Source organism: Archocentrus centrarchus, chromosome 14 (genome assembly GCF_007364275.1).
Source record: "Archocentrus centrarchus isolate MPI-CPG fArcCen1 chromosome 14, fArcCen1, whole genome shotgun sequence".
In the NCBI taxonomy this organism is placed as follows: Eukaryota; Metazoa; Chordata; class Actinopteri; order Cichliformes; family Cichlidae; genus Archocentrus; species Archocentrus centrarchus.
Window position 1 is genome coordinate 16967594 of NC_044359.1, and position 27082 is coordinate 16994675.

At 40.0% G+C, this 27082-nt stretch overlaps 2 protein-coding genes across 5 annotated transcripts in view; both read left to right on the forward strand.

Annotated features, from left to right (window-relative positions):
* Positions 1-468: 468 nt before the first annotated feature.
* On the forward strand, positions 469-7294 carry LOC115792528 (uncharacterized). The gene is made up of 8 exons (XM_030747093.1): positions 469-754; positions 985-1088; positions 3801-4146; positions 4247-4381; positions 4719-4758; positions 4846-4901; positions 6000-6031; positions 6419-7294. Exons 1-8 carry the CDS (start codon positions 658-660, stop codon positions 6791-6793), a joined length of 1185 nt encoding a protein of 394 aa, XP_030602953.1. The 5' UTR covers positions 469-657; the 3' UTR covers positions 6794-7294.
* A 460-nt stretch (positions 7295-7754) lies between these two features.
* The window catches only part of fnip1 (folliculin interacting protein 1), a 38907-nt gene continuing 19579 nt past the window's right edge, over positions 7755-27082 (forward strand). Inside the window, exons 1-7 of one of the 4 annotated variants that reach the window (XM_030746278.1) lie at positions 7755-7940; positions 20497-20626; positions 24281-24427; positions 24795-24895; positions 25189-25263; positions 25614-25705; positions 26633-26716. In XM_030746278.1, the coding sequence (XP_030602138.1) occupies positions 7849-7940; positions 20497-20626; positions 24281-24427; positions 24795-24895; positions 25189-25263; positions 25614-25705; positions 26633-26716 (721 nt within the window). In that variant the 5' untranslated portion in view covers positions 7755-7848. The remainder of the gene's footprint in view (positions 7941-20496; positions 20627-24280; positions 24428-24794; positions 24896-25188; positions 25264-25613; positions 25706-26632; positions 26717-27082) is intronic. The other 3 variants (XM_030746279.1, XM_030746280.1, XM_030746281.1) reach the window with 3 other exon arrangements.

Sequence of the window (27082 nt, forward strand, 5' to 3'; positions counted from 1 at the left end):
ATTTTCTTGGTGGTAGAACCACCTCAGCATCATTTAAATGTCACAGCCTACATTATTGCTGATCATATCCATCCCTTTCTGACCACAGTGTATCCATCTTCTGATGGCTGTTTGCAGCAACACGCTATTTCATAAAGGTTTCACAGAGCTGAAAATACCTTCTCTGTACTCAAATACTTTCCAGCATCTTGCTGAAACTATGCCATAAAGAATTAATGCAGTTCTTAAGACAAAAGGGGGATACTAATGAACTGTACCTTATAAAGTGTCCTGTTGTTATCGATCTACCTATCGAGAGTAAGTTATCTTAGTCTTCTTTAAAACGGACATCTGTCAAAGTTGGCAAGCAGGAAGGGCGACGTAAGGCCCTATCGCAGCTTTCGATACTTTCAAAATAAAATACAAAAAAATATATAGGGTAAACTTCGTCATTAGCAGCTGATCACGGATTCTGCAGGTGTGCTTGGTTGCTAAGTGCCGCACAGAAAGGGGACAGGGGACGATGAAGTCTGACGAGTCTAACGCATTGTAGGGTTGGATTAAAGTTATTCTGTCCCAGTTGCATTTTTACCGGTAAATGATCAGATAAAGCAATTTCATAGCGTAGTAGTTCACCGAGGGGCAAGTGATTTGATCGTAAAATCAGTTTCGTTGGAAATGGATCAATACAAGCGCAGCATCGGACTCCGCTCTGACAGTGGATCATCTAACAAACGAGATACACCCGTGAAACCAGCGCTGGGCAGACGACACAGTAAGAAAACCGTGTAATACATATTTCATCGCAGCCTACATTCAAAAATTGAACATCAAGTAGTTTATTTCAGGTTTTAACTGCTTTTCTAAGTCAGTTTACTTTAAACCTTTTTCAGTGCAAACCATACCTAAGAGGATATATCTGATTGTACACTTTATCAACGTGCAAATGCAGGTAAAGCCATTAGCTGCATCTTGTTCTCTGCATCCCTGCCTCTAACCTTTCAGAGCATAGGAGACTTCTGCTCTGCAAACGTTATGAAGCTTTTCCAGAAGAACCTGAGGAGGAGGTCATGAATGACTCCACTGTCAAACCAAAGAGCCCAGTGTCTGTAAGTGGGATATTAATAATATCATATTATTATGGTTAACAGTCACAGGTTCACTAGTTCATAACTGAAACCTCAGCATGCAAATGGGTGACAGGCCAAACCCTGAAGAGATCTGTGTAGAGGAAAACAAGTGAATGCTGATGTTTCATCAGCAGTGCACTGCATTTTAGAATTAGGAAATTGACATAAAGTCATACTCTGTAATACTGAGATGGCGAGTTCATCTTTGTATCAAGATGACAAGAGAGAAAGATCTAAGTGACTCTGATCACCTTTTCTGGGATTAAAGCCACTCCTTGAGCACTCTTTCTGACTGAAACCACAAAGAGTCCAAGACTGGCTAGAATATACAGTTACCAGTCAAACGTTTGGACCAGGGTTATTATAGTTAACGAAAACGAACGAAATAACGAAAACTGAAATTGAAAACACATTGTCGTTAACTGAAATAAATAAAAACTATAATTAAAAGGAAAAAACGATAACTAACTAAAACTGAATTGTGAGTTTATAAAACTAACTAAAACTAACTGAAATTATCGATAAACTAACTTTCATTTACTTTTTTTGTTGTTTTTTTTAAGCCTTGTGGATTGATATGAAATCATTGTTTCCGCTCTCCGAGTTTAAGCTGGGAGCGCCATCGGACAACTGTGTGAGTGTGTGCGCATGTGCGTGCGCTCACCGCGCTGGTCCGCAAAGTAATGGCTGCGGTCTGCCGAGAAAGCGGCAGAGTCCTGTATGGAGGTTCTTTGAGTACAAGAGCACAGATAGAATCGAAAGTCTTGTTGTGGATGATGAAAAATGTGCGGAACATTTCTCAGTCAGGAAAAACCAGCAACATCAGAGTCCACCTGAGAAGCGCACAGCGGCTACAGAAACCGCTCTGATCCTACCAGGTAACCTGGCCTGCGCCTCTGAGAAACGGGACTACTTGTCGGGTCCATGCAGCCCAGAAAGTTGTGACTAAACTGTTTAGTCCTTGTGCGTTTCCGGCTACTTTATCAGTGAGAGAATAACAATCAGGAATAATAATCAAAGCATCAATATAAGGACTCACAACTGTCAGCAAATTCCTGGTAGGAGACTGCTGAAACTATCAGGATGGACGTGAAGGAATGAAGAAAGTGAAAAAAAACAGGGACAAATATGTTTGCAGCCAAAAAACTGAGCACAAAGAGCGAGGACCAAAAAAGAAGTCCCAGCCTGCGCTGCATATAAAACACCTGCACACGACCACAAGGTAATTAACACACACAATCCAGCTACACAAACATAAATGTGGACATAAGGTCGGCAACATCCGTAGGTTATGTACAGAGGCCCTGCAAGTTTAATTAGCGAGCATCTAACCAAGCTAGCTCCAAAACAGAAGGTGGTGAGAAAATCAGGATGCAGCTGGATTTGAGCTTTGACTCCTTCAAAGAGTTTGTTTTTGTCAAACACCACATGTAGGTGTTGTTACTCTACTACACTGATGCTGAACTTTATTGTGGAGTTTATTGTAGAATTTATTGAGTTTGGGAATTCATGTTTTTCTTTGTTTCTCCCTGTTGATGTTCATGTGTGTCATTAATATTACACACATTTAGCATGTCTTGTGAACAGCTGGTTGTTGAATATATTTCTTTAAACGGTATCTTTTGTCAAGTTTTCATTACACAATAGTCACTTTTACGCCTTGAATCTTGCACCTGACAAAGTATGAAAATACTAAAACTAATACTGAAACTAACTGAAACTAACTAAAACTAAGCATGAAACCAAAAATAAAAACTAATAAAAATGAGAAAAACCACTCTGAAAACTAATTAAAACTAACTGAATTAAAGAAAAAAAGTAAAAACTAACTAAAACTAAACTATAATGTAAAATCCAAAACTATTATAACCCTGGTTTGGACGCTCTCCCATTCATATGAACGGATGAGCGTGTCCAAACTTTTGACTGGTACTGTACATAGGAACACAGTGACATGTGCATTTAGATTTATAGGAAAAAATATCAGCACATCCGGTCATGATGGTTAGTAGATTATGTAAGGAATGACCAAAGAGCATTTATTCGTTAGATGATGGATGTAATCAGATTCCATCAGCAAAAACAGTAATACAGCAGCTACGTAGAAAGTGTCAGGGCTGCAGAGCGTAAAACATTTTTAAAAAAGGCCAAAACAATGATCTACATACAGTAGATGTGGAAAAGAAATATATGGTTAGATGAATTATCCTCCATCATGTTCTCAGCAAATGTGCTAACAGTACAGGCCTGAACCATTTATTGCTTCAATGAAGTGGCTCCGTTGTGCTTACGGTCAGGTGGGTTAATTTTTCTGCCATGGTGATGACACTTATCCTGTGATAAAACATTTATATTCAGACTGTACTGGTCTATTTCTGGAAAACACCACTCCCCGTCCACAGAGCACCTGAGGGTCACTGAATGTTTTAATGGTATAAAAAAGACTGGGATCATATCCTGTAAACTGTAGTTACCAGATTCCACCCAGTGAACACCTGTTGGAGATTCTGGGCCAATGTGATGGACAGTACCTTTCACCACAATGGAGTATATTTTGGAATAATGGCGTTTTCAGCCACTGCAGTAGAGACTGATTATGTTATCTGGACATGTATTTCAAACAGCTGCGGGTTATTTCTGGAATGCTACAGTTTCTTTGCTCACTTTTCTATGCTTTTCCTTTTCACACAGGTCAGCACAGTCCACTCCAAATCTCCATTTAGCTTAAGGAAGGCTACATTTACTGAAACTCCCAGACACAAAGCAACCTTGCCCGCCACACGGGCCAATAAAAACTCCAGCCACCGAGTGTTACAAGCAGGTCACCCAGTCGTTCAGGTGGCGCCCATCCTAAAGGCTCATGAAGGTGGTGAAATAACCAGTAAAGAAGAAGAGCAAAGCATGGCAGTGACTCTGGGAAGTATTACATTATCTAGCACATCTTTTAGCTCTGATGAAACAGAGGATGAGAACTCCTTGGTCTCCACAACTCCTAGTAGTCTTCCTTCCCCAGAGATCTTCAGAACAGAAAACCACGGTGTGTATGCACACATTTGCACATGTATATTTTTTGGAAATCCGCAGGCATACACGGTGCAGCTTCAGTGTCATTGTTTCTGACGTTTTTGTCTTGGCAGTGGAAACTTTCAATTTTCCTATTGAGGAAGACCTGTTGGATCTCCATATTCATATAAAAAACTCCACCTTGTTGGATGTCAGCCATGCTGAGAGCATACATGTGCATCATCCCCCCAACCTTTCTACTATCCTAGGTAACTTTGTGAGAAAATCTCAGGCACACTTACATTTTCTCAATGTTTAAATGGAATGAATTTCTCTTAATTGAACACAAGTGCTAAGACAATGACTTTGGGATGTGTATTTTGCAGGATCCCCTGACTCCATTTGATTAAAAATTCAAATGTTTCTGTTTTAGAAGTAACAATGATATTGGTTGTCATGCAAATGTTTAAAAAGACAGAGCTTTTTTTAACAGCATATTTTCATCTTCCAACAGAGGATGAGTATGATTTCATTAGATACCCAAATGCTAATATGTATCCAAAACCATATACAGCTGTCTGATAAGTACCAAACTTCTGTGTACAGATGCCTCCACAATTCTTGCTGAAAACACCTGTGAGATCAGGTAAGTCTGTCAGTTGAATTTCTAGGTGATTAGTACTTGTGGTCCACACAACTCAGCTGGCTTATTCAGTGTCATTTCTCAATAAAGCAACAACAAAGAACCTGGACCCGATGTCAAACCACAAACTGTCTCATTTAAATCAGGTAAAGATTCTCATGCATATCTTCATTAAACAGTAATACAGTGTATGCCTATTACTGCAAACTACACTTATGTCCACTTTATTAGGTACACTTGTTCAGCAGCTCATTAAAGCAAATATCCAATCAGCCAGTCACAAAGCAGCAACTCACTGCATTTAGGCATGTAGAAATGGTCGAAACTGCTGATCTGTTTGGATTTTCCCAGACTCTAGCGTTTACAGAGAATGGTTTGAAAAAGAGGAAACATCCAGTGAGTGACAGTTCTGAGTGAAAATGCCTTGTTGATGCCAGAGGAGACTGCTTTGACTGGATAGAAAGGCAATAGTGACTCAAATAACCACTGTTACAATCAAGGTATGCAGAAGAGCATCTCTGAATGCAGAGCACATTGAACCACAAAGCAGAAGACCACACCAGGTCAGCTAAGAACAGGAAACTGAGGCCAGTATTTGCGGGGCTCACCAAAATTGAATAATAGAACATTGGAACCATTGCAATATTCAGAGACTAGGATTGGAATTTACTGTAAACAAAGTGAAGGCATGGGTCCAGCCTGGTTTGTATCAATAAGTCAGGCTGGCAGTGTTGGTGACGTAATGTGAGTGGGGTATTTTCTTTGATGTCCATCCCTTTATGACCACGGTGTACCCATCTTTTGATGGCTGCTTCCAGCAGGATAACATGTCATGTAACAAAGCTCAAGTTATATCAGACTGGTTTCTTAAACAATGAATTGACTGTAGTCAAATGGCCTCCACAGTCACTGGCTCTCAATGCAATAGAGCACCTTTGGAATGTGGTGAAATCTGAGATACACATCATCTGACAAATCTGCAGCAACTGTGTGATACTGCCACCTCAATATGGACTAAAATCTCTGAGGAATGTTTCCAGCACCTTATTTGATCTATGCCATGAAGAATTAAGGCAGTTCTTAAGGCAAAAGGGGTCCAGCACAGTACTAGCAAGGTGTACCTAATGAAATTGCCAATGAGTGCATATATTTCATAGATATTTTTAGCATCTACTCCACAAAAATATTTATACACTGAGTGTATAATTATTACTAATTTTGTGTTTTCTATCCGAAATCTGCAGACAAAGCCTTCAGAAGGAAAACGCCACCAAAAGTAAGCAGTCACCTGCTTCTCTATTTACATCTTTTCTTTTTTTTTTTTTTTTTTTAACATCTTTTCTCAGATATGATGCAGACCAGGGCTCTTCAACTGCAGGCCTCGAGAGCCCCTGTCCTGCAGGTTTTAGATGTGTCCCTGATCCAACACACCTGAATCAAATGGCTCAATTACTTCCTCAGTACGCAGTCAAGTTCTCCAGAGTCCTGCTAATGACTTCTATATTTGACTCAGGTGTGCTGAAGCAGAGACACATCTAAAACCTGCAGGACAGGGGCTCTCGAGGCCTGGAGTTGAAGAGCCCTGATGTAGACCATTTGTTGTTTTGTTAGACTCACAAGAAAGAGGGATTATGGTCATGATCAATATCATTTTACTCCACAGCCCAGCAACAGAAGGCCTATTTTGCATAAGAAGAAGGTTTCATTCAAAAGCCCTGTAATTGCTGAGATTTTTAATGGAAAACACACCCCAGCCTCCAAATTAACCACTCACAATCCCAGTGAGCCATTTCAAATGTCCCACCTACCTGAGGAGGGGAAGCGTGATGTAGAGGCATCCCCGCTGGGTGAGAGCAGCTCTAAAGAGGAAACATTACCTCTGACCGTGAATCTAAAAAGGCCTGTAAAAACTGGCCTGGAGAAGGCCAAGTTCTTTGACTTTGCCACTGACAAGGAGAGGGACACTTTCTTTCAGGTTATGAGAGAAAGATGTGTGAAACTCAATAGTGTTACTTTTTTTCCTTTCACAGCTGCTTAGCTCACTGAACCATCTTTCCTGCCACATTCGAACCTACAGTATTCATGTATAAAAATGTGGGTTTGTTCCATAATCTGGATCAAATTAGTCTAATGTCCTGTATAAAAGTTGTCCGTGTGTACTTAAAAGAAGGAGACAAGAATCAATGCAGTAAACTTTAGTTAGTATTTAAATGTTATTTAAAGAGACATGCCAAACTGGCATTACCGTAATGTTGGTATTAAAAAAGCGTGTGACGCAAAATGACCAGTAGATGGCGCACATGTATTTACCTTTAATAACCTCTGGTTTTCTTGTCCAAACTGTGAGTTTTACCACCTTTAAATGTGATATATGTGGGGATTTGTTTGTTTGTTTTAATGTTTATCTGCATTTGTATTTATTCTTGTGTTATGTATTAATGTAGGCTTTCTAAAAGTTAAAAGCAAAGTTTAAATGTACAAGACATGTCTTTAAGGTTTCCTTTTTCTGTTCGCGTGTGTGTGTGTGTGTATTGGTCTTTCATCCTCCAAATCTGCATATTTATTCGAATCAGAAAATGTCTAAAATAAACTACAATAAAATGCCTATGGTGGGTATCCCTCGTACTGTGTCCTCTTTCGATCACTACCCAAAGCTCGTGACCGTAGTTGAGAGTAGGGATGTAGATTGACACTTAAGAACTATAATAACTTAAGGTTCTTATAGTTAATTATTTGTCGAGTAGGTCTTTCAAGGATATCTCTCCATGTGTGTCAAGCCGCAGCAGCCACACTTGAATACTTTTTTTTTAGTGAATAAATTTCATGCTGTCACGATTCCCGACAAAACATCAACACAGCGAATCCATCCACCACGTGGTACTTAAACCAAAAATATCAGCCAATCGGGGAATTTGTTGTAGCAGCAGTGCTCGGCGAGCCAATCAGAAAAATGTAGTGAGTTACCAAGCTGCTCCTGTGACTAATGCGTGTCATATGACTGTGACACCCATGGAGACAGTTACAAGGAACAAGATTTGCTCGTGGATTTGAAAAGAAACGAGACTTTATGTACCGAATTCATTTTGGTACAAAATGCCTCCGACTCTCTTCCAGAAACTTTTTAACAAGAGAAATGCGTTTTCGTCGCCGCCCCCAAGGTGCAGCAAAGAGGACCCAGCTTTCAGGTAGCTTATTGTGTATGTACTTGCGTGTGTCTGTTTGGAGTTTTGTGTGTAAGGTGGCTACTTGTGTACGTTAATAATATTTATGACTTTCGCTTTGATGTGTGGCGGTATGACAGCGTTTTTGGAGCAACGCTTATTTTGAACTCAGAAGCACTTTGCAGTTGAACGCTGTGTAGTTTGGCTGATTTGATAGCAGTGCAGGAAAGTGCAGAGGGACGTGAGAGACGTGTTGTGCCTTGTTGGTGGGATTAGCTATATGCTAGTGCTAGCTGCTGGACGGTAGCGAGGCTGCTGCACGCGCCGTCTTGATGGGGCTTGACTTGCCTCGTTTGCCATCACTTTTTATTCATTTAAACAACTATTTATGTTAGCTTGCAGGTAATAAACGCTTTATATCATCATGAAGACAGTTAAATGGTGTTTTCAAGTTGGAGAAGCAGTGTCCTGCGTTCTCTTTGTCTCCCCTCCCTTCCCCTTTGTGTTTCTGTGGTAACAGCATTGTGGCAAGAAAGCGAGGTACACGTGACAATACAGTTGCGCTCTTTTGAAGCTTATCTTGAGCTATAGCACCTTGATAACTTGGGGCAAAGTACAAGTAGCATCCCTCGGCTTTGCCGATGTTACTGTACTCTCTGCCAGACAACAGAGGAGAACACCGTGTGCTCTTTTAAACGATCAATTCAGTCGGCCGCAGATGCATCCCAGACTGTGCTTCTCCATCAGTAGACTGATGCACTGTGTTAATCTTATTGAAATGGCGCTAAATGGCGTCTGAACATCACCTAACATTGCAGTGGTGCTTATAATAAATACAAGATGACTTGTATTGAATATAGTGTTTCCTGCACTCTTTGCTGGTGTCCCACATCCACTAAAGCAGATAATCATATTATTTCTCATGCAGATATAGAAAACATTCATCAGTTCCAAACACCGGTACTCAATGATATTCACCCTTTAAAGACCTTATCAGGCATTTTGAAAAATAGAAGCAGCAGATTGACAGAAAAAATATTGATATCGCACAGTATTGCAGTGTTGCACGTTTCCCAATACCGTCAGGCTTGCTGTCATCCGTCCCTAGCAGATATGCTGCTTGTTTACACGCATGAGCTTAAAACAAAGTTTTAGTTATTTGAGTGCAAAACTGATGTAACCTCAACTAGAATAAGCCACATACAAACTAATTTTTGTACTCTTATGTACTCTCATTCAACCTGATATGGCAATAAATCATTGAGCTGACTGGGAGGTGAGCTGATTTGCAGTCTCCCTGTGGATTTTTTCTCACACACTCAGGGTCAGCCTGAGTGTGTGCCACCACTGGAAAAAGTGCTCTAAAGTTTTAAATATACTAGCAGTGCAAAATGTCTCTCCCACCTTGTCACTCATGGGGGAGTTATTTACCTGAAAGCTCACCTCCTTGTGGTGCTGCTTGCACTTTGGCCCATGCCTGAGCCAGAGCACGTTCCAGTGCCATAAAGGTGCCCTGCACCCAGTGATATAAATGCAATCTGTGTCTGGTGTGTGTGGAGGGGCGGGGGGCTGACTGGCATCAATCCCAGAGCAAACAGGCAGGCAGCAGGCTTTTCTGTTAGCTCAGTAGTCAGCTGTGCTCTTCATACCTCTGGCATAAGCTCCCCATTCATCAAGCATGAAATGCTCTGGAGAGGACAGAACTCTGCAGAGACATGGTTGGAGAGGACACTTGTGTGGTAGCGGGAATAGGCTAGGATGCAGCATTAAGTTGTAAGAGATTCTGGATGAAAGGAAAGAGGAGAACACTGAATAGATAGTCTGAGAGGTGAATTTGATGGGGCAGAGTGGATCCATTTGGAATAAATGAGTTGGTGGATGAAGTAGTTAGCAACTGAACATGCATGGAAGATGGACAGAGCAGAGGATGAGACATGACTGCAGTCTACTGACAGAGGTGGCCTGCAGAAATGATGACTTCACAGTATTTTGAAGTAGTGTTTTAAAAACCACTGCTGACCTACTTGCCCTTGCTTTCAGGGCTGCTGGTGTGAGAGAACTATATCATGTATAAAGTTGGCTGGGTATGATGTTTCTGTCTGTTTCTGTCAAGACCTTGAAGGAAAAACAGCATGAAAACCTCCAGCAGGTGTGCTGGGTGTGGAGGTTGACCCCAATGTGACACCAGCTCTTTGTGATTAAAATAAAAAAGTATACTAAGGATATATGACTTCTCAAACAGTCTTGGGTTAAATTTAGCATATAATATTGATGCATAATTGGAATGATTTAAAACAATGACAACAGTACAATAGAGGTTTTAGTCAGTTTGTGCAACAGGCTTGTTAAAAAGTTTGTGTATTTTTTTTTTAAATATCCAGAAGAGATGAAGCCTTTGCTGTTTTCCAACCCGCTGTCCTGCATAATGCATCACCCACGGCATGCTCTGCCACAGCACACCACTGTGCCCTCCAGAATACCACAGAGGGCAGCAGGTTGGCTGACCCTGAGAGGAAAGCCTAAAAAGACTCCTGTTTCTCTGGCTGTGGCACCAGACTAAGGACAGCATACTGTACATTACACCGAAAGCCTCTGGCTTGTCCTGTAGCCAGCCTGAGGCCTGATCTTTAGCCAGTAGTGTTGTCCTCCCACCGACACCTAAACATCTTGTCCTGGCAGTCTGCTGAGGAAACTTCCTAGTTGACCTGGACTAATTAGCTCAATATAGAGAAGATAAAGCAAGTTTACAAGACTTTGGGAAACCAGGACTTAACTGTTTCCTTTTCAAATTGGTATAATCAGGTCATCAGGCAGGACATAATAAAACTGTGGTGAATTGAATATAAATGTAGTATAATGGAATGGACACTTAGTGAATCATGTTTGACATGCTTAGGTATTACAATCTGTGAAAATGCATGACGCTGCATTTGCTGGAGTAAATTTTTCATTGCATCGGATTTAGCTTTAAAAATGTTTTATTTATAGTTCAGGAGAAGTCGTGTCTCAGGTTCCTGATTGGCAAGGCGTCCTTCCTCCATTGCGTACTTTCATAACTCGGTGTGTCATGTGAGGCTTTCATTAATCTCAGGCTGTCATGTCTGTTAGATGATCACATGGCTTCCAATGTTGCTGGCAAAAAGCTAAGCAGTGGATAAATAAATAGACCTTTGCTTGTGTTAATGAAGATGCAGACTTTATATTTTTTGAGGTAATGCACACTTGTATCCTGTTGCTGTTTATCTAACATTTTGAGTCTTCTTCCCCATTCCTGACTTAACCTTCTTATCTCATCACTATCTTAATAAATTCCCTTATGACCCTTATGTCTAAATTCCAGAACCCATCACTGCCTTTTTATGTATAGTTGTTCTGCTCTGCTTTGTGTTTGCTAGCATTCTCTTAACCACGATGTTATGTTATAATTTTATTTTGCAGGGCTGCTTTCTTCCATGTATGCATGCTTGTGTGAATGTATGCATGCTTGTGTGAATGCTGCAGGCATGCTAAGGTTCTGTAAAGACAGCGGCTGTCATCAGGTTCCTGTTGGGGCTATTTCAAGTGGCCACACTTGGACTTCTCAGAACCGCAGGGTCATAGTAAAGATATAATTTTACATAAAAGCTGCACGGGTATCACACAGTCATAGTGGTTTCCAAACATACTTATATTTGTCACAAACCTTTCAGTATGTGATGTTTAGCTTGATATTAAATTTCTATTACGCCTTGTGAGCCAAACAGTTACTGTTAGTGTAATTTTGTCTGCATGTGCTCCCAGAATGCAAATTATAGCAGCAGAGGTTCTCCCAAAATGTTTTTGGCAGTGAAATAGCTGTTCTCCATTACCTATAGTATCCTAGCTGGGTTAGCCTTGAACTCTAAGCAGGCATAGTGCTGATTTTATTTAACATGTACAGGAGACAAAAGTAGAGGGGTAAGGCTGAGATGGTTTGGACATGTGCAGAGGAAGTATAGTGGATATACTGGACAAAGGATGATGAAGATGGAGGTGCAAGATGGGAGGAAAAGAGGAAGATCACAGAGGGGGTTCATGGATGTAGTGAAGGAGGACATGCGAGGGTTGGTGTGACAGAAGAGGATGCAAGGGATAGGGTTAGATGGAGACAGATGATCTGCTGTGGTGACTCCTAAGGATCAGCCAAAAGAAGAAGAAAAATTAATTAAATATTTATAATGTGTTAACTCAAACTACATGTTGAATTGGTGTTTCTTATGTGACTAGAACATGTGACTTCTCTTATAACACTGTATGGATCAATCAACTGACTGCCATGTGAAGCTCAAAGTGTAAGTAGTAAAGGGGTGTCCATACTGAAAGCAGTTTATTTGTTGGTTGTGGTTTGTAGATGACAGTTTGTCTCTAATGGGCATTCGAGGCTCCGCTTGCCCAGATATCCCTCTAATGTATTTGCCCCTCTGTTGTATGTCAATCAGCAGCATCCTTTGTTGTCATTTCATATCCCTAGCCATGAAAAGGTTTATACAAGACTTGCCCACTTTGCATCACCAGCAGTTGTTTTACCTGTGGTTGCTTGACGTCATTATTAAGACTCTATGTTCTTTGGTTACCATGTGACCTGTGTGGATGCCCCTTCAGGCTGGAATTATACCCACCTGCAGACACACATGCCGTGTTTCCACTAGTACCTACTCCGCTCGACTCGACTCAGCACAGTTTGTAGGCTTTTCCATTAGGTACCAGGTACTTTTTTTAGTACCCACTCAGCCAGAGTTCCAAGTGATCTGGAGTGATCCAAAAATGTGACGTTGAAGAACAGCATGCCACTGATTGGCCAGGGAATGTCGTCACTAGGTGAGTCATGAGAGCGACTCCTTCACCAGAATCAGCCACGCCATTTTTAAAACCCGACAGCAAGAAAATGGAGGCACGCAAACCAAGATCGTGGCCGAATGAGGAGGTGCAGACATTTGTGCTTGGTGGAAAATGAGAGAATCCAGAGGGAGCTAGACGGAGTGATGAGAACTGACTGGTGTAAACCCAGTCTAAGTCCGCTGACATTTCAAAAAAAGCTTTTTAAAACAAGAAACCTGTGGCCTCAGGATTTTTTTTTCAGGTTGATATTGCACAACTTTTTAATGTCATTAATTATGTATATGTTGACTTTCTTTTTTTACTTTTTACACTTTAGTGGACAACATGTACCAAGTAGGCACTTATTTACACCATTGTGGGCTAGGATGATGGCTTTACATTTAGTTAGGCCTGCTTATCCTATTTTTTGAAAGCATTTGCTTCACTGGTTGTTTGACATTTCTGCTTTTTAGCAAGCTATCAATTGACTTTACCAATACATTGCAGATTCTACAAACTGAGAACATAACAGAAAATTATATTTTCATTTTTTTATGTACTGAGTGAGAACTTTTTTTTTTTTTTTTTTAATTTTAAAATTAAAAAAAAAAAATCACATTACCTAATTAGCTTACTTTCAATCTCTAAATTAGAAAGGGATTGAAAGGAAGAAATGACAGGGAGCATGATGAGGGAAGGTGGATTGATGCAGTGAAATGGTTGTGGTGACTGACATTGTCATCTTTTTGCTCTAAGTGGTGAAACTGTTCATCTCTGTCATATGATCTGTCTTTTGGCTTGCTAGATTTTTTTCACATGCAGCACTAACCGTTGCCCGAATTTCTACTTAACTTCCACCACTACTGTTCAACTTGATTATCCGTTCATGTGATTCCTTGTGAGTTGTAGTCATACACTCAATACTCTGAACACAGCTGTCACTCATTTTCTGTCATGTGTTGCTGATTCAGAAGTTGTGACACAGGATTATTCCACAGTGTACACATTACTCACTGGTTAAAGATTAAAAACGCAGCTTGTGTATGGAAGCATGTGTAGTAAGATTAAATTAAATGTAGAAGAAACAAATAAATAAACTGTGTTCCCACTGGCAAAAACCTTCCACATAAAACATGAATATTGTCACAGAATACACTTAGGACTCTGCTTATTTCTTTCAGTTAACCTTTATTTTAATATGTTGTTTACAACTAACTAATTATATGTGATATCTGCCAACATATCTGCCTGTATTCAGTCAGCTAGTTCCCGTGTGACTATATTGTAGATGAGAACAGAGGCATCTCCGGGTGTTCTAGAATTTTCAGGCTCTCAGCATCATGTGATTGCTGGAATGCAGAAGTCCTTAATGCTACATAATCAGCAGAGAAACTAGCTGATATGCAGGTCATCAGGTGTTTTCAGACCGTGTGGGCCAGCTCCTTAAGGCAGTTTTTGTTTACTACATCACCACAAAACAATTAATAGTTTAGCAAGTGTTGTGCCATGTGAATGTGACAAGATGTAAATTGTGTTGTGATTGTATTTCCCTTACCCCCATTGAAAGATGGACTTGACCTTTAGCCTGGACCTACAAATAATTTATTTCATTACTGAAAAACAAATAATTTGCCGGTAATAAGAAGAGTTAATCAGTTGATTGATAAACCATTTTTCTGTGAAGTCTAAACTGCTTATGTTGAGCAGTGATATGACTTGTGTCCTCTGTTGGGCTTCTCCAGCGGCAGAGGAGTGTTGCTTCTGTTGTGTGTTGATTTTCAGCTCGTATAGTATTACACAGATACACCGATTCCAACAGGGAAGGTTTCAAATTTGACAAGTTGACAGACGTATCGTCTACTTCTTGGGAAGTATTAGCACTTGTCTGTGCTTCTAAGAATGTATATGCGCACCATGTGAGCTGATGAAAGGGTAGATGTATGTCAAAGATTAGGTGCGTTGACTACCTTTCACCTACAATCACTCAGTGATTTTTATATATAGTTGTTTGTATTGCATATACGTGTGCTATGATGGGAAAGTAGCATGACAGCACACAATGTCCTGTAGCCTACAACTACCGGTGCAGCTGGTACTCATACACATTACACATCAGGTAGTTGAGGTGCATGAACTGTGGTGGAAGCTAAATACAGCATTCCCATGTAGTCAGTGTTGAGATATAGCTTTGGTACTACTTCTGTGTAATGGTCTCTGAAGTCATCACAGAGCACGCTGCCCTTATGGAAAGCTCACCTTACTTTATCTAGATCTTCTTGGTGTGGTTTGCTTGCTGTTACACATAACCCTGGGGTCAGCAGTTTTAGTCTTTACACCTGACATTGGTCATATGTTGCTCCTTTTACTTCTCTGTTTCAGTTCAGTATTTGCTAAATTGCACTTTTAACTCTAAAATTCAAGTAGGAGAGCGCTGGGGTAGCTTAGTGGGTGAGCAGGCGACCATGCATGCCGCGTGACTGTGGTGCAGATGGCCAGGGTTTGCATCCGACCCTTGGCCTTTTGCTGCGCACACACCCCCGTCTCTCTTCTCTGTACACTCTCTAAAAAAGACAATAGGGCCAAAAAATATTTTAAATTTATTTTTCAAATAGGGATGTGCACATATATCAACAGGATATTCAGTGTAGCTGCCCTTGAAAGTCAGTTTATTCTTACTTTATTAATGTACAGCAGCAGATACCTGTTGGTCCTAAGATGCTACGCCTTTCGACATTACCAACCCCATGGCTGTGACAGACGGCCCTCTGATGGGAAACTGTAAAAACAAAAATGTGAGGTGGAAGCAGATGAGCTGCATGAAGCAGTGCATCTGTGCCCTACGTTGATGTAGAAAACGAGTCAGTGTGTTCGCTGTGTGCGAGTAAACTGACCAGTAACCACGCAACTGAACCAGTGCGTAACCACATTGAGGAAGGAAGGCTGCTGCTAACATTAGCCACACTGACTAATTTAACTTGTGTGATGTTATGAAAAGTGCCACACATTCCAGCTTATTTAATGTTACTCTTCGATACACATTTAATATTTGTATGTTTAACCAGGACTATCTTAGTTTTAGACTAGTCAATTTGTCAGATTTTCTTTTTTCCTTTTTTCCTCTTCCTTGTTTTAAATGACAAGTAAATTAGTCACCAGGAATATGCCAGATTTAAAGCTCATGCAGTGAAATTCAGCAAAATGTGGGATGATGTTTGTTGACCCTATGCAGTTGTCGACTATAGAAATGGTGCACAAATATCTTTGTAAAACACAAGCTGCTGGACATGTCAGAGTCCTCTGTTGCGCACAGCCGGAAAAACGTCACACAGCTTAGACTGAGGGGATGTTTATGTAACTGTCTCTAATACACACAGACACACACAGACATTCTAGTGGCAGTAGAGAGAGATAGGGCTCTTTGAGGTCAACATAGGCTGATGTTTGATTCAGTACAGTCTAGGAAATGAGGCTGCCATCATGTTTTGACCTTTATCAGTTTACACCTTCCATCAAGCAGCCAAGGAATTTGTAAACTTACTGTTCAAACGGGGGAATTTTTACCAATTTTGACCCAAGTTTATAGGCTTGCATGGAAACCTATTTAGATTAAGCTGATATTTAGCTTAATGTCTGTTATAGCTGACATATCAGTCCTCTGTGCTGAAGGCCATCATGTGCTACAGCCTAAATAAGCTGGTCCTTTTCTGTGAAGGAATCACTGCAGAGAGAGATCAAGTTCTGGGAAACTTAATTTACAAGGTTTGGCATCTTTATGCTCCCAGTTATCCTGTGCTTTGTTTTCTTTTTGTTTTCTTTTTTTAAAGAAATTTTAGCATGTTTAAATTAATTGGCGAAAGAAAGGGAAAGCCGATGAATAAGCAATAGAAGGGAGAGAGGAACAAAAACGAGCGGGATTCAGAAACAACACACAAACAAATCCCTACTGTCAGCCTCTTATCACAGTGCTTTCTGGCTGTCAGCAGTCCAGGCTCAGTGCTGTTGCCGCCTCGGTACTGTCCAGCACACACAGTGTTCCTGCGATCACCTGATAGTCTCATGTTGTTGTGTGAATTTAGTTCACCGCTATTCTTAGAACCTGGTTTGACTTGGAGAGGAGAAGCAAGAGAGGAATAGAGAGCAAGGGGAGAGGGCTGGGGAAAGACTGGCAGACTTGCAATAATGCCCAGGTAGGAGTCGGTAATATTTAACCTGGCTTATATACATCCAAATGGGCATGGTGGTGGTGGTCGTTAAAGTAGGTTTGTGTACAGTGCTTTTGTTGTTACTCTTAGGTTTGTTTTCTGCCTGAGTGTGAATGTGCCAGCTGGACATTACAAGCAGACTGTAAGAAAGGCAGTCAATCTTGTTTGTTGATGATGAACAAGGTTGATTCTATCACTTGAGGTCAAGTTATATAATATGGATGGAGGGGTTTGTGGTGAAGCATGCCTTTTCATTTGGGGTAGAAATGTATTTGGGTGGAGTTTCTGTTTTACATGTCTGTGATGTCAAATTCATAAATGTTGCCAAACAATAAGGTAATTCATTCAAAGACAGAAACAATCAGGATGTAAAGTAATCGGTTTTTAAATGTAGCATGCACAACACATGGAGATTTTTTTTGAGGGGGGGGGGTGTTGGTCCAACAGGTTGTTCAAGGAAATGAAACCTTTTATACCTGTGATGCTCAGAATTTGAGTCACTTTTGGTTCAGACAATTGTGGTCACAGCAGTACAAGTATGTAACAGTCATGAAGTCATGTGCCGCTTTTATGAATGACTCCCCTCTCTCCTCTTGTCAGTGCTGTGACTGTCACAAGCTCACTGATGGGGTACTTCCTCCTTTGCTCTCAGTCTGCCTTGTCTTTCTTTTTTCTTTCAGAGGCTTTTTTTTTTTTTTTTTTGCCTTTGTCAGATGTTTTTGTTCTTGAGATTTCTGCGTTTTTCTAGTTCTGCATTCTTATTGTGTTTTTTCTTGGTTTTTGTTCGTGGTCATTCACTTCTGCTCTTATTCTCAAGTGCATCTTTTTTGCTCTTTGTCCATTTCTTACCTCCTCTGTTTGCTGTTTTTGCTGCTGATTATAAAAAGTGCTTTGTCCCGCGTTTCTTTTTTTAACCTTTTCTTGCTTTCTGTCCTGTCTTTATTCTTTCTTTGCTTCTTTTGTCTTTCTTCCCTGTTATTCTTAAAACAAAGGGAGCACTGAGCTTGGCATCAAATTATGCAGATTCATTCTGGATTGATCTGTAAACAGCACGTCATCTTATTTTGTAAATGTCATACCCATAATATTGAACGGGTAACTGCTGTAATTTCTTCATTGTCTATTGTGGTAGATATTTGATCTCTGGAAAAGTAACTATTTTGTTAAATTGGTTCATGAGAGTTGAAAACTCACATTTTAGATATTACTCCTAATGCCTTTCTTATAGTAGTGTCGACTAAATTATATAATGTGCACAAGCTGAACACATTAAAAGCATCATCAGATTCATAAATGACCCACTTGTGAGAAGCAGGACCAAAGAGGCATGTGATACCTATGTGAACTGAATGTTGATCCAGTCCCATACAATGAAAGTTGAGGCCATTATGTAGGCCATGGAGGAATTATGTCACCAGTTTGGTATGTAGACTGGGCAAATGGTTGGGTTTTCCCCTTGAATAAAATCATCAAAAACTGCAATGCTGGTAATGCATCTCTGTGTTTAGTGTTGGGCATATGGCTCTAGTGTTCTTCCTGTATTTCAACCTCTCAAAACACCAAATGACTTTGGGTTGACAAGTTAACACTAAGGCTGCATCACATGACCCCCTCCCCCCTTGCTCCTCTGCAGGACTGAATAAGTTTTCCTGCAAAAATGCTGGTCATATTTTGACATTAGTGTTTTGGAAATAGTAGCTCACATGCAAGACAGAACTTTTCTCCCAGGCACATGACCATGCATCACAACACAGGTATTCCCTCCCCTGTTGAAGCTCACTTCCTAAAAAAATGTAATCCTTCTTTTGAATGCGTGTGTGCTATTTTGATTGATGGGCTTAACAGTTCTTTTTCCACCTCTCCCCATCACCCCATTTACTATTAAACACTTGTGTTTAGGGACACTCCCTGCTCCCCAATAAAAGGGTATATTTAGGTGGAGCTCTGTGCCCATCTGTCTGACCCATCTATCCTTCAGATCAGAAAGAAATCCCCGACCGTCATTCAAACGATCCAATATCCTGTCATCTTTATAGCTCCTACTAAATCAACCCGCGGACTGAATTTCCCTAAAAGCAAACGAGGACCTTGTGAGCCTAATGAATGGCTGTTAGTAGTCACAGTGAGTTGTAAACATACAGCATTATCCTTCACAGTATTACCTGAGATGGTTATCATTAATGAGATGAGCTGAATGAAACCACAGGTTACTTAGCAACAGCTATGGAGCTCTGGCTGCCTGTAAACGGCTTAGCTGTTAGTTAACAGCTGTCAAGTGTTTCCTGCCAGAAAAAGAGTACTGGCATGAAAGTCCACAGCAGTTCAAAAGTACTCCACATTTTGATTATGGCTGGAAATCATTCATTTGTTGTGTTCTGTAATGATTTTAAGAATTTGTATTTCTAAAAATAACTTATTAGCAAAAGTTGTATTGTGGCTCACAATTTGCTCAGCCTGGAAATTTCTGCATTAATCAGCAAATAAGTAAATTAAATAGGAGAGTCTTACATTTCTCATTCAATCTTATAAGTGAAAGAAATCCTATCATTATTAGTCATGCTCCGATTCTGGCAAAGGACGATGGCTTAGTGACTTTACCAGTGATGACTCAACTCTTCTAGTGGAATTGCAGAGTGGTCATACACACTGATTAGTTGCATGTGCATTTGTGAAGGTATGTACATACAGCAGAACTGGAAACCACATTTAAGAAAGGGCATGCTGTGTATGTATTTGATATGCATGAAAGAAAAGGTACTGTCAACAGTTGTTATGTAGGTACACCATAAATATATTAGGGGTAGAGTGGTAGTAGATTCTCATGGCATGCTTTGTGTCTTCCTACTGATTCCATGATGAATGATGGATGAATGAATGACTGTTGTGGCATGGAGTATACTGGCTCTGATGTGTCCATGGAATGAGTGACAGCTTAAACACTGTTTATTACAAGCTTGCAAGCACATCATATTTATATTTTTCCTTATGCCCAGAGCTCTGCCCGTTTTCTGCTTGACAAGGTTGTCTGTCAGCTGTCTTGCTGTTTACCTGGGGGTACTGCACCATGAATGTATAAATAAAGACTAAATCTGCTTTGCAACAGGATCAAGTATAATTGCAAAGCACCAGCCCCAAAGATATACTTACCATCCACATTGTCATTGTTCAAGTTGTATTACAGCATTACTAACAAAGGTTCTTTCCAACTTTTTTAGCAATGTTAGTCATGTCACCCATGTTTGTAACTCAAAATGTTAAGTAAAGGGATGTGTAGATATTTATAATTTTCAGAACTGGAATTTATGATGTACGTGGTTCTGTTGTTGCTCTGCTTCTTAGTTGCTGCACCAGATTGTTCCAGGAAGTGTTTTGTTTCTGTGTTATGATATTGTTGCTAATGTACAGGTTTCTTGGAAGTAACACAAACCATCACTTAATGTAAAAGTTGCGAAAAATATTTCTACTGGTTTCAACTGTTTTCTCAGTCCTCATTCCCTCCTATTTGATCCCATTTTTCTGTGTCCATAATTCCTTTCATTTAGTTGGCCACTTCCTCAGTTGGAGCCCAGTCAGATCAGGCTGATAGTGTACCAGGACTGCGAGAGACGTGGCAGAAATGTCCTTTTTGACTCCACTGCCAAAAAAAGGGCCACGGAGGAAACCCCCATTACTGTGAGTCATATGTTGTTGTTGTGTTGTTGTGTTTTTGTTTTTTTGTTTTTTGTTTTGTGTGTGTGTGTGTGTGTGTGTGTGTGTGTGTGTGTGTGTGTGTGTGTGTGTGTGTGTGTGTGTGTGTGTGTGTAGGCTACTGCCATTTGGAGGCCCTTCTTTGGTTTTCTAATTGCCGATGTGTTTAAAAAAGAAAAAAAAAAAAAAAGACTTGGGATCAAATGATGCATTAAAATAGCTGCAGATGCTCTTGAAAAGTCTAAAACTTTTAAAAGCTATTCATCTTAAAAAAAAACTAATAATATGAATATGTATTGCAGCAAGTAGTTACATTTTCTTTCCTGTTTTCCTCTTATCATTAAACATGGTCTTTATTACATTTATTCAGTTACAGGTACTGCACCTTCATTTTTGTTAAATTCAAGACCAGGTAGGATTTAAAACCTTAAATATGACATTTTGTAACATGCATAAACTTTGACCTCCAAAGCTTATAGTCAGTTACAGTAGATGAGAAAAGATAAGAGTGGAGAGACATACACAGGCACCAAACAGAAACCAGTCATACTGCTGTGACATACAGAAAGTCATGTGCCTGATTCACAAAGTCCAGAGGACACAAGCTGCACCTTAACCTGCACTACACCTGCTTACCAGCAGAGAGTTACAAAACAGGGATTGCACCTTGTTGGACTGTTCGTCAGTCCTGTTTTTGGGTGTGTCTTTTGTTCAAGATTAGGATTTATTTATTTATTTTTTTGCCCCCTCTTTTATGTGTTGTTTTGTAAAATGCCCATCTTGAATGGTGAGTTTTCTTTTTAATTTCATTTTTAAGAAAACTCACCATTCAAGGGGGGGAACAAAAAAAAACTGCTGAATCAATGCTATCATTAGTGTTTAGTCTTGTGATCAGTTTTCCTGGTCAAGAATGTCCCGAAGACAGTTGTTACCTGAAAACTCTTCAAACAGGTAGTGTCTTTGTTAGGTAGTGTTAGGTAGCCTAGATTTAGACTTAGACATCCATCATACTGACGAGTCTGTATCAGAATATGTGAAATGATAGCGTTTTTTTTTTTCCTTCTTTTTAATTCTGTGTAACATGCATAATATTTTCATACTGCTGCTGTTTGTTCCTGTCTCACCCTGACTGGTTTGTTCTGGTGCTCTTATCTCCAATAATAATAGCCTCAGCTGACAGCATTCTTTCATCCTCACATGACAGACGTGTCACTCGCTGTCTTTTCCCCCCCTTTCCTTTGTCTTCATCTCTTGTTTTGTTTCAACCATTTTAAATTTCATCTCTTATTCTGTATTTACCTAAATGTGTCATCTCCCTCCCTCAAGATGCCTCTCTTTAATCTCTATCACTGTAAGGACCTCATTACTGTCCTCCACTTTTTTAAATTAATCTGGTTGTCTGTCTTCTGCATTGTCAGTCTAATCATTTTATGTTAGGTCACTCTCTACCTTTGCAGCTATTAGCTGTTTTCACAACAGCATAGTGAGAAAATACACACACTGTGCACTAGCCGTTTAATGTCCAGTCTGGCTGCATCATACATTTCTGTTCTCACTTACACATCCTTCACATAATTCCAAAAAAGGAGGATACAGTGCATGTGTGAAAATGGCTTTTCTCAGCCATTACTTCCCAAATCTGTGTCAACCTGCTTAATCTGTGTCAATCTGTACTTTAGCTGCCTTTCGTTTGGTCCTCATTGTTCTCTGCCTTCCTTACATCTGTCTTTCAAGTCATTTGGCTTCTCATTACACACTTCCCTGTTGCTTCTCCTGTCAGTTACTATCTCTCATCTTGCCTCCATCTTTTATAACTGTGTTTCTTGCTTCCTCTTGGGTTTCTCTCTTTGTCTGCTGACCAGGTTGTCTCTGTTTTGCCATATCTTCTCTTGCCTGACCACCTACCTGTCTCATTATCTTGTCCATAAACTCGCCATCACGCTGATACACTTTAACTTCCTGCTTGCTAAATGGCACCCTAACATTGAATTAGGATGGTATGTTTGCTCAACTTAATGAACTCATTACTTCAGCTTACTAAAGCTGTACATTTATATTGTGCTGATGCCAAGTACTGTATACAGTATACAGTAACAATAGGAAGAGTTATGTTGTGTGTATGTTTACATGTCTTGCACAGTGACATTTATTTGAAATAAGTCACGAAATAAGTCACTAAGAAGGGTCAGTGCAGTGTGTGTTTGATGCCTCGGTTGGAGTCAATATTTTTGGTGCATTCTGCAGTGCTAGGACTTTGCAAGTTACTCTTTTATCACATGACAGGTTTTTGGCAGTTCAAATTAATTTATTTTTGAGAAGAGATTACAGCTGTAAAGCACAGAAGAACAGAATGGAGAATAGAGAAACAAGGAATTGAGCAAGAGCTGGACAAGGAGAGATGCAGAGTCTGGGTCAGAGTCAGAAATGAAGAGAAGGAAGGGAGATGGTGGGAAAGAAGAAAATGAGATAAAGATTAAAATAAATAGAAATGGATGTTTAAAGAATAGGAACAAAGCTGCAGAAATTGGAGAGTGATGAAGTTGGAGTGGTTGAGGGAGTGGAGGGAGGGAGGGAATGATTGCAGTGCTGCTCAGTCACGAGTTCTCGAACGAGTCATATGACTGGCAGTCACATGCTGCTGGAGTCTGTGTACATACCTCACGCTGCACTGCAGCAGACACACGCATACATCCGCATTCACATATGAAACGTGCACATTTAGTCTTCGTTACCGTATGTGCTGCAAAATCACTTTTATAGGTCAAAAAAAGCATAAGCTGTATGCAGCAGAATGCATACGTGCATGACTATGAAGCGCAACCATCTTTCTGCCTTTTTGGCTGTTTTCCTTTTCTCCTTCGCTTATTGTTTTTCTTTCTCACCCTCTCATATTCTCTCTGTGTTCTTTTTTTTTTCATTGACAGCAACAGTGGTTTCAAGTGAGCCATTACCAGAGCCTAGTCACTAAAAAGCACCCGCACACACTCACACACACCCTCTCCCTCCCCATCCCACCCTCCCTAATGCATTCCTCTTGAATAGGCTGCCAAGTTAAGAAGGCACATGACACAGGCTGATAGAGATCACATTGCTTTTAGCTAGCTGTTTATACAAGTATGTCTAGATTAGGTTTCTGTGGCTTTTGAACTACAGTTTGACTGTATTTATGTTTTGTAGCTAAAAGATTTACTTCTTATGGACTAGTGATCATTATTTATTGGTAGTAAAATGTCAAGACTCCAAGGCGAAATTTGGTTGGAAATGAATGAAGAGCGTTACTTGTTCTCTTTATGTTTATGTTGGTCTGCATAATTGATAAATGCCCTACAATAAAATCTTAATAACTTTGCCACTATTCCCACACGTGGTGTTTGTTACTCCATTAATGGCTGCTCATGTTCTGCTCATGTGAGCCAAATATGTAAAAATTACAGCATCTGTCTTATAATTTCAGCTGAGGGTTGCAGTTCATTTGCAGTATATGCTGCACATTCATTTTGTTGCTGCTATTGATTGTCATTTACTTTTCATCCTTGTGACTAATTAAATGCCAAACAAAACAACAACTGTAGAGGTAAATGAGTCTGTTTTCATGGCAATGGGGCCTATAATGTTCTATTTTTTTATTGTACTTTGCAGAGTGCTGAGACCCAGGTCAAGATGTTTGGGAAGTGTTGCCAGCTCCGTCCTACAGGAGGTAGTAGCAGTTCCCTTGACAGCTCCTCGTCCTGCACTTCAGAAACCAAGGAATCCAAGGAGCAAGGCCTCCGCTTCCAGGTAACACAGGTAGACTGAGAGTTGCATTTTTTTAAAAAAAGTACTCCTTTGCAAACACATACTTTTAAACATAAATGGCATGTGTATACTTCATGGTCCTTGAGAAGAAATCTTCACTTTGCTTTGGAGTTTTTTGCATGTTTCAAACATCAGCCTAGCTTTTTCATTTACTTTGAATTATATAACACTATGAATTTTTGGTGCAGACTGTCTGTCACCTGACATCACAATACAGAAGTAAATCATTGTGATGGGCACTTACCAAGGTCATGCTAAATAAATAACTGTTAGGTTGCCTTGTGAATTTAGACTATGTGATTGTGTAGGTTTGTCACATCTAGTAGTTACAGTATTTAAACATTTCTTAACTTTCAAGGGTTCAAGGTGTTCGTCTGATGTGGTAATGCTGGGTGAAATGATGTTTGGCTCTGTGGCCATGAGCTACAAAGGCTCCACACTCAAAATCCACCAGATCAGGTAAAAAAAACAAAAAAAAAACATGAATGACTTTCTGCTCACTGCTGTTTCATGAGTAAAAAAAAAATCAAATAAATTTTTGCATTTTCTGTGACAAATAGGTCTGAATAAATGAACTTTTAAAAACGTGTTTAAAAATGTGGGATATCAGATCCTAGTTACATTTTCAAAGTTTAAGTTAGAAGAAAAGAATAAGTTGTGAATTGATGAAGTAGAAAAAGAAACTCACAGCCATATTTATTAATAAAGCACATATAGTGATGATCTTTGTTCTTGCGCTATCATCATATCAGATCGCCACCTCAGCTGATGCTGAGTAAGGTCTTCACCGCCAGGACGGGAGGCAGTGTGTACGGCAGCCTCAACACGTAAGCACTTACAAGTTTATCAACACACACATCTTGCTGTGATTCCTATGCAGAACTCTTTCATAAGCCAGTCGTACCTTTCTATTTTCCCACTCTCCATCTGTTTATGTCACCTGGACATAATGTTTCTCTAGCTGCCTTTCTCGTTGGTTTTCATTCACTGTTTCTGCCTCGCTGTATTTAAACACTTTTCTTCTAAAGGCTCTCATGCACACTATGTAGAAACTGAAGTCGGCTTTGACAGTAAAGAAAATGTTGTGTAATGCAGTTTACACTATGTACAGTATACACGTTTTGTGAGTAATAATCCACCTAAATGCTTTGCTGGCTTCTCGGTTCATCCCACACAGGTTGCAGGACAGTCTGGAGTTCATTGGACAGGACAACAACACCCTAAAGCCTGATCAAAACACTGGACCCAACAGTCTGCTAGGGAACATAGGTAACCATGGAAACCTAGTGCTGTGCCTTACCTCTTTTTGCCATCAGTGATTGTTCCTTTTTGTCTCACTGTAATAAGTAGAAAATAGCTTGTGTATTTTTTTCGTTTAATCACAGAAATTGCTGCGTATGGTGTGTTTTCCTCATGAAAGGACGTTTTAAATATATACATGTGCATATTTAATGTTAGATTATTTTGTCTTGATGGTTCAGCTCTATAAAATGCCGAATTTTGTTATTTACTTTATTAGAATTTGAAGTTGTTGGTTAAAGGTTTTCACTTTGAGACCTGCCTTTCCTGTCTGCTGGGCGCACTTTACCAACAGCTTTTCTTTAGAGTTGCATCTACTCTAAACCGACACAAGATTTCTCAGCAAATAAACACAATAAGTTATTTTGTCAAACACTTAAAGCATTCTAGTATTTGTGTATGTTACAGGTGGTTTTTGAGGGGCAGCACATTGTGAAGCCAAACACCGATTTGGGCTTAGTATGAAATGCTGCTCCTGCTGCTGCTGCTGCTACTAGAAGGAAGAGCATAAAAACCAGATTTTTAAAAGATCATATAAAGAACTGTTGGTGAAGTTTTTCATTTGTGCAGATTTTCTGTCATCCTCACAGAAAAGACTTTAAGCATCTAGTTGCATACATCAGAGCTGATTATCTAACCCATTAAAAAAAACCTGTTATAAATTTTATTACTACCGTTTATGCATAAGGTGCATTTTCTGTGAGTGATACCAGCTTTCCTCTCTGTCTGGTTATTTCATTTCAAACTAAAAATCTCCTGTAACTAATAAGATTTTCAGACAATAGGAGGCAGTCAGGTTTCCTCCTAACTCATTCACTAATCATGGTTCATGTTTTTGTCTTTTGTTTTCCTCTTCCTCCCTTTCTTCTTTTCCATGTTTTTGTTTGTGCTGCGCAGGATTTTCTCAGCTCTGCAGCCCTCGACGGGCCTTCTCTGAACAAGGCCCTCTACGCCTCATCAAGAGCGCTTCTTTCTTTTCAGGTTGGCGCTCAAAACTGGCCATAATTGCTGTGTGTCAGTTGCATGCGTTTCTGTAGACTGTAGTCGAAGTAGCGGTGGTTGTATTGGTGACTTTCAGTGACTGCATGCCTGGGTAGTGATTCTTGCATTAGCAGTGGTAGTATTAGAGACATGGCTTGCAATGACACTGCACATCTGCAAGTAACTTGGGTCAGATAGGACTTGCAAAAAAACTTTCATTCAAGTGGTACCAAATAAATGAAAGGGCACTTCTATGAGTGTGTGTGTGTCTGTGTGTGTGTATGGTCTTGGAGCCATACTCCAAGACACCTCACACACCCATGCTACATTTGTGTTTTGTGCCTCTTTGCATAAACCACATAAGCT

What these genes read in the sequence shown, in the direction of transcription:
- LOC115792528 (XM_030747093.1), top strand. Translation starts at nt 658, where the DNA reads ATGGATCAATACAAGCGCAGCATCGGACTCCGCTCTGACAGTGGATCA. An exon ending in AACCAAAGAGCCCAGTGTCT is followed by an intron (nt 1,089 to 3,800) that starts GTAAGTGGGATA and finishes CTTTTCACACAG; the next exon opens with GTCAGCACAGTCCACTCCAA. An exon ending in CAACCTTTCTACTATCCTAG is followed by an intron (nt 4,382 to 4,718) that starts GTAACTTTGTGA and finishes TTCTGTGTACAG; the next exon opens with ATGCCTCCACAATTCTTGCT.